The sequence below is a fragment of the Aquarana catesbeiana genome, linkage group LG13, assembly GCF_042186555.1.
Source record: "Aquarana catesbeiana isolate 2022-GZ linkage group LG13, ASM4218655v1, whole genome shotgun sequence".
Taxonomy (NCBI): domain Eukaryota; kingdom Metazoa; phylum Chordata; class Amphibia; order Anura; family Ranidae; genus Aquarana; species Aquarana catesbeiana.
The window spans coordinates 198,128,938-198,143,090 of record NC_133336.1 but is presented as its reverse complement, the minus strand read 5'-3'; the positions used below and the strand labels follow the sequence as shown (position 1 = coordinate 198,143,090).

Here is a 14,153-nt window from a genome sequence, read left to right as displayed (position 1 = left end):
CGGGACAAGGTCAACTTGAACCCCCCCCCCCCCCATAAAAAATCAAGCACTAATCTGCATGCTCCCCCCTAAGCACCTAGCTCAAATCCTCTCAACATATGCCCTTAGCCCAAAATCCACCCAAAAAATAATCTTCCCCCTCCTAGCACAAATCCTCTACCCTTCAAAATTCCCCATCAAGTACAAATCCCCCCCCCTCCGCACACTCCAAATCCCCCTTCCAGCACAAATTCCCTTCCCCCAATCTCCCATCCTAGCACAAATGACCCCCACATATTTCCCCCCAGAACAAATACTCCTAATCATCCCTACTAACACCCCCCAGACACACACACAAAAAAATTCCCCTCTACTATAGAAAAAACAAAATCCCCCTCCTAGCACAAAAAAAACCTGAATCACCACTCCTAGCACAATTCCTCCTCCCCCTTCCTAACACAACCCCCCCCCCCCCCCAAATCACAACTCATAGCACACCTCCTCCAAATTTGCCCTTCTAGAACAAGTCTTAACCCCTGCCAACCCCAAATTCCCCTTCTCAACACAAATCCCCTCCCCCCAATCTCTTTGTGCCCCCCCCCCCCACAGTGCCCAGGGCAGCCACCCCTCTTGCCCACCCCTTGTCTTGGCCCTGCGCAAGGGCACAGTTGGCTGCCAGTTGTCAACCCATAACCGGAAGGAGCTTCCTGGCAGGATCATAATGAAACCTGCAAAACACATCACATTAACATGTTAAAGGTTATAGAAATATTAATAAATTGCATGTATATCTATTTTATTAACAGAATTTAATGTATAGATCTGTACTGTAGATTAGTCCCCAACAGTGGCGGAACTACAAAGGTCGCAAAGGTCACACTTGCGACTGGACCCTGGGGTTCTGCCCCCTTGGGGGGGGGGGGGGCAGGATCACACTGCTGTGACTCCAAAGTGGTGAAACTTGCTTGCCACTTTTGTGCATTAACATTGCAGTCTATGGCACTCATATCACACCAAAGTCACAGAAAAGTAGTGCAGGAACCTTTTTTTATGCTGCCACTTAAGTCGCATTGATTAGGATGGCAACCATTGATATTAATGTGTTTTGAGGGCCCTGGAATGAGTGGGAAGGGCCCCAGGTTCAGAGTGAAGGGCCCCTGTGCTCGGAGGGAAGTATCCCCGGACTGGAGGGAAGGGCCCTGGGACTGATGGAAAGGGCCCTGGAATTGATGGAAAGGGCCCCAGGACCAATGGAAAGGTTAGCGGGGCCCTTTATGGTTATTTGCACCAGGACCCTGAAGGTTCCCAGATGCAATTGACATTACAACCAGTGACATCAAAGACTACAAGTGACACCACTGACCCCAATCACTCACATGGCTAAGAATCCCTGACCATGTAAGCAAAGGAGACTGTGTGGGTCCTTCAGGTCTGGTTTAAAATATAATGGGAACTCTATGCAAAAAAAGGGAAAGAGAAAGCAGGCATGACGTTCTCCCTCAAATTCTTTACAAGGCCCATAGGGTCTGGTATCGATTTTAGAAGGGAACCCCATGCAAAAATCAAGAGAACCCCCCCCCCCCCCCGAAATGCCAAGATACAAAATCCTTATCTGAGCATACAGGCCACAAAAGGGGGTGATTAGCATGCCAATCCTCTTCCTGAACCATGCACGGCCTCACACCCTCAATGTGTTGGGGTTCCTTTCCAAGGGGCAACCCTCCTAGCAAAACATCTTCTCCCCATGTTGATGAGAGAAAAGGCCTCTTCCCCTACAACCATGGCCCGGTATTTGTGGGGGTCCGTGAGAATCCCTTGCCATGTAAGCAAAGGAGCCAGGGACTGTGTGGGGCCCTTCAGGTCTGGTTTAAATTATAATGGGAACCTTATGTGGAAAGAAAAAAACAGAAAGAAAAAGCAGGCATGAGGTTCCTCCTCAAATTCTTTACAAGGCCCATAGGGTCTGGTATACAGTAGATTTTAGCAGTAAACCCCATGCAAAAATCAAGAGAAAAGAATGAGGTCTCCAACCCCCCCCCCCCCCCCCCCAAAATGCCATATAAAAACCTTATCTGAGAATACAGGCCAAGGGAGGTGATTAGCATGTTAACATGCATCTTCTCCACAGGTTGATGAGAGCAAAAGCCTCTTCCCCCACAACCGTGGCCCAGTGTTTGTGGGGGACCGCACATGGGCTTATTGGAATCTGTGACAAGCTCACAATGGCAGCCCAAGAATATCAAGAAACACAAAATATTTTTCCTAGTTACAGTGGGGAGAACGAGTATTTCATACACTGCCAATTTTGCAGGTTTTCCTACTTACAAAGCATGTAGAGGTCTGTAATTTTTATCATAGGTACTCTTCAACTGTGAGAGACAGAATCTAAAACAAAAATCCAGAAAATTACATTGTATAATTTTTAAGTAATTTGCATTTTATTGCATGACATAAGTACTTGATACATCAGAAAAGCAGAACTTAATACTTGGTACTAGGGATGAGCCGAACACCCCCCTGTTCGGTTCGCACCAGAACATGCGAACAGGAAAAAAGTTCGCTCGAACACGCGAACACCGTTAAAGTCTATGGGACACGAACATGAATAATCAAAAGTGCTAATTTTAAAGGCTTATATGCAAGTTATTGTCATAAAAAGTGTTTGGGGACCTGGGTCCTGCCCCAGGGGACATGGATCAATGCAAAAAAAAGTTTTAAAAACGGCCGTTTTTTCAGGAGCAGTGATTTTAATAATGCTTAAAGTCAAACAATAAAAGTGTAATATCCCTTTAAATTTCGTACCTGGGGGGTGTCTATAGTATGCCTGTAAAGGGGCGCATGTTTCCTGTGTTTAGAACAGTCTGACAGCAAAATGACATTTGGAAGGAAAAAACACATTTAAAACTACCTGCGGCTATTGCATTGCCGACAATACACATAGAAGTTCATTGATAAAAACGGCATGGGAATTCCCCCCAGGGAAACCCCAAACCAAAATTAAAAAAAAAAAAAATGACGTGGGGGGGTCCCCCTAAATTCCATACCAGGCCCTTCAGGTCTGGTATGGATATTAAGGGGAACCCCGGCCAAAATTTTAAAAAAAAATGACGTGGGGTTCCCCCTAAATTCCATACCAGACCTGAAGGGTCTGGTATGGATTTTAAGGGGAACCCCGCGCCAAAAAAAAAAAAAAAACGGCGTGGGGTTCCCCCAAAAATCCATACCAGACCCTTATCCGAGCACGCAACCTGGCAGGCCGCAGGAAAAGAGGGGGGGACGAGAGTGCGCCCCCCCCCCTCCTGAACCGTACCAGGCCACATGCCCTCAACATTGGGAGGGTGCTTTGGGGTAGCCCCCCAAAACACCTTGTCCCCATGTTGATGAGGACAAGGGCCTCATCCCCACAACCCTGGCCGATGGTTGTGGGGGTCTGCGGGCGGGGGGCTTATCGGAATCTGGAAGCCCCCTTTAACAAGGGGACCCCCAGATCCCGGCCCCCCCCCTGTGTGAAATGGTAAGGGGGTACTTACCCCTACCATTTCACTAAAAAACTGTCAAAATAGTTAAAAATGACAAGAGACAGTTTTTGACAATTCCTTTATTTAAATGCTTCTTCTATCTTCCTTCATCTTCTTCTTCTTCTGGTTCTTCTGACTCTTCTGGTTCTTCCTCCGGCGTTCTCGTCCAGCATCTTCTCCGCAGCGTCTTCTATCTTCTTCTCCTCGGGCCGCTCCGCACCCATGGCATGAGGGGAGGCTCCCGCTCTTCTCTTCATCTTCTTCTTCATCCTCTTCTCTTCTTCATCTTCTTCATCTTCATCTTCTCTTCTTTTCTTCTGCGGGCCGCTCCGCATCCATGCATGGAGGGAGGCTCCCGCTGTGTGACGGCGTCTCCTCGTCTGACGGTTCTTAAATAACGGGGGGCGGGGCCACCCGGTGACCCCGCCCCCCTCTGACGCACGGTGACTTGACGGGACTTCCCTGTGACGTCACGGGGAATGCCACAGGGAAGTCCCGTCATGTCCCGTGCGTCAGAGGGGGGCGGGGTCACCGGGTGGCCCCGCCCCCCGTTATTTAAGAACCGTCAGACGAGGAGACGCCGTCACACAGCGGGAGCCTCCCTCCATGCATGGATGCGGAGCGGCCCGCAGAAGAAAAGAAGAGAAGATGAAGATGAAGAAGATGAAGAAGAGAAGAGGATGAAGAAGAAGATGAAGAGAAGAGCGGGAGCCTCCCCTCATGCCATGGGTGCGGAGCGGCCCGAGGAGAAGAAGATAGAAGACGCCGCGGAGAAGATGCTGGACGAGAATGCCGGAGGAAGAACCAGAAGAGCCAGAAGAACCAGAAGAAGATGAAGGAAGATAGAAGAAGCATTTAAATAAAGGAATTGTCAAAAACTGTCTCTTGTCATTTTTAACTATTTTGACAGTTTTTTAGTGAAATGGTAGGGGTAAGTACCCCCTTACCATTTCACACAGGGGGGGGGCCGGGATCTGGGGGTCCCCTTGTTAAAGGGGGCTTCCAGATTCCGATAAGCCCCCCGCCCGCAGACCCCCACAACCACCGGCCACGGTTGTGGGGATGAGGCCCTTGTCCTCATCAACATGGGGACAAGGTGTTTTGGGGGGCTACCCCAAAGCACCCTCCCAATGTTGAGGGCATGTGGCCTGGTACGGTTCAGGAGGGGGCCGCACTCTCGTCCCCCCCTCTTTTCCTGCGGCCTGCCAGGTTGCGTGCTCGGATAAGGGTCTGGTATGGATTTTTGGGGGAACCCCACGCCGTTTTTTTTTTTTTTTTTGGCGCGGGGTTCCCCTTAAAATCCATACCAGACCTGAAGGGTCTGGTATGGAATTTAGGGGGAACCCCACGTCATTTTTTTTTTTTAATTTTGGCCGGGGTTCCCCTTAATATCCATACCAGACCTGAAGGGCCTGGTATGGAATTTAGGGGGACCCCCCCACGTCATTTTTTTTTTTTTTAATTTTGGTTCGGGGTTTCCCTGGGGGGAATTCCCATGCCGTTTTTATCAATGAACTTCTATGTGTATTGTCGGCAATGCAATAGCCGCGGGTAGTTTTAAATGTGTTTTTTCCTTCCAAATGTCATTTTGCTGTCAGACTGTTCTAAACACGGGAAACATGCGCCCCTTTACAGGCATACTATAGACACCCCCCAGGTACGAAATTTAAAGGGATATTACACTTTTATTGTTTGACTTTAAGCATTATTAAAATCACTGCTCCTGAAAAAACGTCCGTTTTTAAAACTTTTTTTTGCATTGATACATGTCCCCTGGGGCAGGACCCGGGTCCCCAAACACTTTTTATGACAATAACTTGCATATAAGCCTTTAAAATTAGCACTTTTGATTTCTCCCATAGACTTTTAAAGGGTGTTCCGCGGCATTCGAATTTGCCGCGAACACCCCAAATTGTTCGGTGTTCGGCGAACTTGCGAACAGCTAATGTTCGAGTCGAACATGAGTTCGACTCGAACTCGAAGCTCATCCCTATTTGGTACAAAAACCTTTGTTTGCAATTACAGAGATCGTACGTTTCCTGTAGTTCTTGGCCAGGTTTGCAAACACTGCAGCAGGGATTTTGGCCCACTCCTCCATACAGACCTTCTCCAGATCCTTCAGGTTTCAGGGCTGTCGCTGGTCAATACGGACTTTCAGCTCTCTCCAAAGATTTTCTATTGGGTTCTGGTCTGCAGACTGGCTAGGCCACTCCAGGACCTTGAGATGCTTCTAAAGGAGCCACTCCTTAGTTGCCCTGGCTGGTGTGTTTCGGGTCGTTGTCATGCTGGAAGACCCAGCCCCGACCCATCGTCAATGCTCTTACTGAGGGAAGGAGGTTGTTGGTCAAGATCTCGCCCCATCCATCCCCCCCTCAATACAGTGCAGTCGTGTTGTCCCCTTGGCAGAAAAGCATCTCCAAAGAATGATGTTTCCACCTCCATGCTTCACGGTTGGGATGGTGTTCTTGGGGTTGTACTCATCCTTCTTCTTCCTCCAAACACGGCGAGTGGAGTTTAGCGCAAAAAACTATATTTTTGTCTCATCAGACCACATGACCTTCTCCCATTCCTCCTCTGGATCATCCAGATGGTCATTGGCAAACTTCAGACGGGCCTGGACATGTGTTGGCTTGAGCAGGGGGACCTTGCATGCGCTGCAGGATTTTAATCCATGACGGCGTAGTGTGTTGCTAATGGTTTTCTTTGAGAAGGTGGTCCTCTCTTCAGGTCATTGACCAGGTCCTGCCGTGTAGTTCTGGGCTGATCCCTCACCTTCCTCATGATCATTGATGCCCCACGAGGTGAGATCTTGCATGGAGCCCCAGACCGAGGGAGATTAACCGTCATCTTGAACTTCTTCCATTTTCTAATAATTGCGCCAACAGTTGTTGCCTTCTCACCAAGCTGCTTGCCTATTGTCCTGTAGCCCATCCCAGCCTTGTGCAGGTCTACAATTTTATTCCTGATGTCCTTACACAGCTCTCTGGTCTTGGCTATTGTGGAGAGGTTGGAATCTGTTTGATTGAGTGTGTGGACAGGTGTCTTTTATAAAGGTAACGAGTTCAAACAGGTGCAGTTAATACAGATAATGAGTGGAGAACAGGAGGGCTTCTGAAAGAAAAAATACCAGGTCTGTGAGAGCCGGACTTCTTACTGGTTGGTAGATGATCAAATACTTATGTCATGCAATAAAATGCAAATTAATTATTTAAAAATCATACAATGTGATTTTCTGGATTTTTGTTTTAGATTCTGTCTCTCACAGTTGAATAGTACCTATGATAAAAATTACAGACCTCTACATGCTTTGTAAGTAGGAAAACTTGCAAAATCGCCTGTGTATCAAATACTTGTTCTCCCTATTGTATATCCTGTATTTTTCTAGAAATTAATAAAACTTTGTTCTTTATTACAGAAAGCAAATGGGAAATCATCATCATTGCTGTTTCCACTTGTCTCTCCCTACTTGCAATCATTGCATTAATTTGCTATTTGTGGAAGAAACACAATTACATTTGGTAAGCGTTTACCATCTTTTTTTCTATAATTAAATTTTTATTACAATACATTGCAAGAGAAGCAATAAGACAGAGTTTAGAACAATGTGTCATAATGAAAAAATAACAGATTCACTGACTGATGCCCCATACACACGATCAGAAATTCCGTCAGAAAAAACTTGGATGGTTTTTCCGACAGAATTCCGCTCAAGCTTGGCTTGCATACACACGGTCACACAAAAGTTCTCAGAACTTTCGACCTTCAAGAACACGGTGACGTACAACACTACGACGAGCCGAGAAGATGAAGTTCATTGTTTCCGAGCATGCGTGATTTTTTGCGCGTCCGAATTGCATACAGGCGAACACATTTTCGGATAGGAACTTTTCCGACCGAAAAATAGAGAACCTGCCCTCAATCTTTTGCTGGCTGGAATTCTGCCAGCAAAAGTCCAATGGAGCATACACACGGTCGGAACTTCTGACCAAAAGCTCACATCCGACTTTTGCTGGCAGAATTTCTGATCATGTGTTCGGGGCATGAGATCACTGAATCACACCCCTGAATGAGATAATGAATCCCAGGCAAACCAGGGGATGGTTCTGCACATCATATTTTGTTGTCCCCGGTGACCACACTCTAGCTATAAAAAAAAATAAATAAATAATAATAATGGTAAAAAATATTATTATGCAATATTTCACATTTACTTGATAAAAGAAAAAAAAAAGATTGTGTTTAATCTTTCTTTATTAAGTGCTACTCAAAAAAAGAAAATGGAAATAATATGTACAGAGAACCACAACACATTACCTATTAAATGCTATTTTGACTTGAATATTTAAAGTTATTAAGTTTCGTCATTCATTTTTTTTGTGCTTTTTTTGTTTTAGTGCGAGGATGAAAAGGAAGAACAAATTAACCTCTACAAGTGAGGACCCCCAGCAAACTGAACATGTTTATATGGATATTGAACAATCAAAGGCAAGTGGGTCTTCTACAATGTCTTACAAAATGTATTTGTCAACATCAGTGATCTCCAAACTTTGGCCCGGGGGCCGGATGCGGCACTTTGCTTGCTTTCATCAGGCCCTCAGGGGCCATTATTCCCCCCCACTGTCAGCAACAGTGGGGCATAGTTCCTTCCACTGACACCAATAATGTGACACTAATCCTCCCTCTGACACCAATAATGGGACCCTATTCATCCAACTGATACCAATGATGGGGCACTCTTTACTCCCACTGATACCAATGATGGAGCACTATTCCTCCCACTGATACCAATGATGGGACACTATTCCTCCCACTGACACCAATGATGGAGCACTATTCCTCCCACTGATACCAATGATGGGGCACTATTCCTCCCACTGACACCAATGATGGGGCACTATTCCTCCCCCTGATGCCAATGATGGAGCACTATTCCTCCCACTGACACCAATGATGGAGCACTATTCCTCCCACTGATACCAATGATGGGGCACTATTCCTCCCACTGACACCAATGATGGGGCACTATTCCTCCCACTGACGCCAATGATGGGGCACTATTCCTCCCACTGACACCAATGATGGGACGCTATTCCTCCCACTGACGCCAATGATGGGGCACTATTCCTCCCACTGACACCAATGATGGGACACTATTCCTCCCACTGATACCAATGATGGGACACTATTCCTCCCACTGACATCAATGATGGGACACTATTCCTCCCACTGACATCAATGATGGGACACTATTGCTCCCACTGATACCAATGATGGGGCACTATTCCTCCCACTGACACCAATGATGGGACACTATTCCTCTCACGGATACCAATGATGGGACACTATTCCTCCCACTGACATCAATGATGGGACACTATTCCTCCCACTGACATCAATGATGGGACACTATTGCTCCCACTGATACCAATGATGGGGCACTATTCCTCCCACTGACACCAATGATGGGACACTATTCCTCTCACGGATACCAATGATGGGACACTATTCCTCCCACTGACATGAACGATGGGGCACTATTCCCTCCCAATAGCAAAGAGGGGACACTGTTTACTTCCACTGACACCATGACATTTTCTACTCCCACTGGCCACAGTCTAACCCCCTAAAGTTTGAAGAATAGTAAACTGGCCCTTTGTTTAGAATGTTTGGGGACCCCTGGTCTAGATCAACCTTTCTCAACCTTTTCAACACATAGGGACCCTTGAAATAACTTTTCTGGTCTCAGGGAACCCCTGCTAAAAATAACTATATCTACAACTCAGTGTGAAGGTTAGTGGGAAGAATGCTCCAGTCCTTACAGATAGCTAAAAAGACAAGTGGTGTCAGTGGGAACTTATCTGAGAGGTAGACATTGCTCATTGCTCAAGGAACCTGTAGCAACCTCTGGAGGAACTCTAGTTGAGAAACCCTAGTCTAGATAAAAAGTAATAACGTTTCCAACAACCTCCTCTACTACGAACTCATCAATGTCCTTTTACATGTTTAACCCGATTCTAAGTGCTTAAAGTGTCACCTGCAATAGGTAAATACAATTTTTGGTTTCTTTTAGTCAATTAATCCAGGTATAAAAGCTGACGCCTGGCAGCACTCCATTAAAATTGAACATGAATGTTAAGGCCGGTCCTGTGGGTGAAATATGTCAGATGAGGACATTCCAGGTGGGGATTCTAGTTCTGCGTCCAGATCAATAAAGTTACCCCTGGGTTGAATTCAGGTTTTCTTCTTGGATTCATTGGTCGTTTGGGGCATAAATGAGCTCCTTCCTAGCTTTTGGTACTCAGTCTTCCTGAAGAGTGATCCAGCATTATAGGCTTGTGAGTGGCAAACATATTTGTTTAATGGTATATTTCAGTGTTTGGTGGATGCATTGAAAGTCAAAGTTAGTAAGCAGGGAAGGGTTAAACCTCTATCAACCTTTTTTTTGCTGTCCGTGTCCCCATGGGTCCATGTTCTGATTTATTTCAATGCATTTTTGTAGGCCTGCATTAAAACAGAGGCGACCGCAAGGAAAGGAAACCCGAATATTGATCCTGTATATATGACATCGCTATGCCGATCTGGGGTACGCATGAAATAAAACCATATTATATTCACCATTTCTCTTTTTTCACGCATTTTTTAAATAGTAGAAATATCATTGAAAGAGGTGGAGCTACGAACTATAGTCAACATTTGTGGACCCTGACCATCGCACCTACTACATGACCAAATGTAATTGGACCAGGACCTGAGTTCAGTTCAGTTTAATACTAAAACCCCAACCCTATTGAACACCTTTGGACCCCAACCCCACTGAAGACCTTTGGATCTCAACCCTACTGAAGGCCTTTGGATCCCAACCCTACTGAAGACCTTTGGCTCTCAACCTTACTGAAGACCTTTGGATCTCAACCCTACTGAAGACCTTTGGATCTCAACCTTACTGAAGACCTTTGGATCTCAACCCTACTGAAGACCTTTGGATCTCAACCCTACTGAAGACCTTTTGAGATGCATTGGAATGCCAATTGCAAGCCAGATCTCCTCCCCCAACATCAGTACCTGACTTCACATATGTTCTTTTGACTGAATGCGCACAAATTCCTTCACACACTCCAAAATCCTGAGGAAAGCCTTCTCAGGAAAAGTGGAGGTTGTTGAAGGAAGGCCAACTCTATATGAATGTCTATGTTTTTTTGAAATGGGATGTCCAAGCTCATAAAGGTGTGATGGTCAGGTGGCCACAACTTTTGGACATATCTACGTAGTGATCCTTTGATATTGTCCCAAGTGGGCAAGATACAGATCCTCTCAAAGCTTTAAGGGGGAGCCTGGAAATCCAATGCATAGTCCTGTGTTAAAGCCCAACTTTGGAAAATTTGAAAAAAATGGTTATTACTGTATCTGCTTGTTTAGTCTAGGGGAAAGTAAAAGCACTATTACTTACCAAATACTCTGCTCCTCCGTGCCCTGGCGGTGAACTGTCCCTCAGCATCATCATGTACAGTGCAGAGCTGTGTTTCCTACAATGGTTTTCAAGACCACAGGACCTTAGACTGCATGAGCATAGGGGAGAAGACGTAGCGGGGACTGGTCTAGCAGTGCAGAGCAGAGAATAGGGCAAGTGAATTTTCTTTTAATGCCCCCTAGACCTAAATGAGCTGGTAACCCTTGCAAGGGAGAATTTTCAAGCTTCCTGGAGTGGGGCTTTAAGTTGGCACTCTTCAACCAGCTGCCCAATGACCCCTAAAAGGCTATATAGATGGAAAAGGGATAGAAAAACGAGGCTCAGCTAATAGTACCCACGGGTACTCTTCAACCAGCTCCCAAAAACCCCTAAAGGGCAATATATATGGAAAAAGGATAAAAAGATGGGGCTCATCTAAGAATACCTACCGGTACTCTTCAACCAGCTGCCCAATGACCCCTAAAGGGGAATATACTGTATATACGGAAACAGGATAAAATGATGGGGCCCATCTAAGAGTACCCACTGGTACTCTTCAACCAGCTGCCCAATGACTCGTAAAGGGGACTATAGACAGAAAATAGATAAAAAGACAGGGTCCACCAAAGATTACCCACTGGTGCTCTTCAACCAGCTGCCCATTAATCCCCTAAAGGGAAATATATATGCCCCCTAGACCTAAATGAGCTGTTAACTCTTGCAAGGGAGAATTCTCAAGCTTCCTGGCATTGGGCTTTAAGTTCACATTCTTCAACCAGCTCTCTAATAACCCCTAAAGGGAAATATACATACAAAAGGGATACAAACATGGGGCCCATCTAAGAATACCCACTGGTACTCTTCAACCAACTGCCCAATGACCCCAAAGGTGGAATCTTTTCAGATAAGGGATAAAAAGATGGGACCCATCAAAGAGTACCCACCAGTACTCTTTACCCAGCTGTCCAATGACCCCTAAAGGGGAATATACACAGAAAAGGGATACAAAGATAAGGCCCATCCAAGAGTACCCACTGGTACTCTTCAACCAGCTGCCCAAGTGCCCAATGACCCCCAAAAAGGAGAATATATATATACGGAAAAGGAATAAAGACAGGGCCAATCTAAGAGTACCCAACAGAACTCTTTAACCAGCTGCCCAATGACCCCCTGAAGGGAAATATAGATGCCTCCCTAGACCTAAATGAGCAGTTAACTTTTGCAAGAGGGAACTTTCAAGTTTCCTGGAGTTGGGCTTTAAGTTCACATTCTTCAACCAGCTGCCCAATTTCCCCTAAAGGGGAATATATACGGAAAAGGGATAAAAAGACGGGGCCCATCCAAAAGTACCTGGATGTCCAACAAACTCATATTACGCACAGGATGGGAAGTCAAGTACAAAGTACAGGGCAAGTCCATTCAGATAGTGTCCCTGGTGGGATTTGAGCCTAGGACCACAGCTCAGTGCTAACAATTACACATTTACAGTAAATGTTCCATAATTCCTTAATCTCTGACTATTTTTTATTACAGAAATCAGCCTATAAAAGAGGCAATTTGGTTCAAGGCGATGATAGTGTTCAAATGTATTGTGACTGAAAGACCACCCAAGAATGAAGAGCTGTGCATTATTCTACATCATGCAACATGAAAAGTAACACGAAAGGTACATTCCGGTCACAACTGAAAATGCAGCTTTGAGATGAGCACCCGGAGCACAACCCATCTGTTTGCTACTTAATTTTTTTTCTCCACTCCGTATTGTCTGTAATCTGGTGATCCTGGAAAGCGCCTGCTGCTAATGCTGGAATAGACTCTTGCAACCTAAATAGGGTTTGTGCTGACAGCATTAAATCAGGTGACACTCAGAGACAATGTATCAACATATCTGTACATAAGAGTTACATGTAAAGACCCCAAAGAGTCTATTTATAGAACATTTGCATAGCTACACTATATTGCCAAAAGTATTGGGACGCCTGCCTTTACACGCACATGAACTTTAATGGCATCCCAGTCTTAGTCCGTAGGGTTTGATATTGAGTTGGCCCACCCTTTGCAGCTATAACAGCTTCACCTCTTCGGGGAAGGCTGTCCACAAGGTCTAGGAGTGTGTCTATGGGAATGTTTGGCCATTCTTCCAGAAGCGCATTTATGAGGTCAGGAACTGATGTTGGACTAGAAGGCCTGGCTCGCAGTCTCCATTCTAATTCATCCCAAAGGTGTTCTATTGAGTTGAGGCCAGCCAAGTTCCTCCACCCGGAACTCGCTCATCCGTGTCTTCATGGACTTTTCTTTGTTCACTGGTCAAAATCATTTGGTGGAGGGGGATTATGGGGGATTATGGTGTGGGGTTGTTTTTCAGGGGTTGGGCTTGGCCCCTTAGTTCCAGTGAAGGGAGCTCTTAAGCATACCAAGACATTTTGGACAATTTCATGCTCCCAACTTTATTGGAACAGTTTGGGGATGGCCCCTTCCTGTTCCAACGTGACTGCGCACCGGTGCACAAAGCAAGGTCCATAAAGACATGGATGAGCGAGTTTGGGGTGGAGGAACTTGACTGGCCTGCACAGAGTCCTGACCTCAACCCAGTAGAACACCTTTGGGATGAATTAGAGCGGAAACTGCAAGTGAGGCCTTCTTGTCCAGTCTGACCTCACAAATGTGCTTCTGGAAGAATGGACAAATACTCCCATAGACACCCTCCTAATCCTTGTGGACAGCCTGGACAGCTGTCAGGATGCTGATCAGCCTCTGACTGGCTGTCACAGTGATCAGCCACTGTACAGCCCACCCCTGTGTGTTTTTTTTCTCCTCTAGAGGAGAAAATAGTAAACAAAGAAAAGTAAAAAAAAATTTTTAAAAATAGCTAGATCAGGGTTTGATCTAGGTCAGTGTCAGGGTTAGAGTTAGGGTCAAAGTTAGGGTCATAGTTTCATGATCAGAGCCAAAGGTCAGTGGTAGGATTTAAAAAAATATATATATTTAGTATGTGTAAGTTAGTGTCAGTATCAGTGTTTTTAGGTAGAATAAAAAGAAAAAAAAAAAAGAAGCAAAATGCACGCTATTGTTCCTGGGGCCTACTACGTGTACAAATAACATAGACATACATGGCATCACTGAGATCATCAGGAGCAGGAGAATTTATCTGGGGTTGTTCTATGGTGGTAGGTTATGGTAATTGCACAGAAATATATAGCTACATTTTT

At 45.5% G+C, this 14,153-nt stretch overlaps 1 protein-coding gene across 1 annotated transcript in view; it reads left to right on the top strand.

Annotated features, from left to right (window-relative positions):
• The window catches only part of LOC141117471 (uncharacterized), a 17,271-nt gene extending 3,471 nt beyond the window's left edge, over nt 1-13,800 (top strand). Inside the window, exons 3-6 of the mRNA XM_073610360.1 lie at nt 6,913-7,015; nt 7,892-7,982; nt 9,997-10,080; nt 12,478-13,800. Coding sequence (XP_073466461.1) covers nt 6,913-7,015; nt 7,892-7,982; nt 9,997-10,080; nt 12,478-12,543 — 344 coding nt within the window. The 3' untranslated portion in view covers nt 12,544-13,800. The remainder of the gene's footprint in view (nt 1-6,912; nt 7,016-7,891; nt 7,983-9,996; nt 10,081-12,477) is intronic.
• Nucleotides 13,801-14,153: the final 353 nt, after the last annotated feature.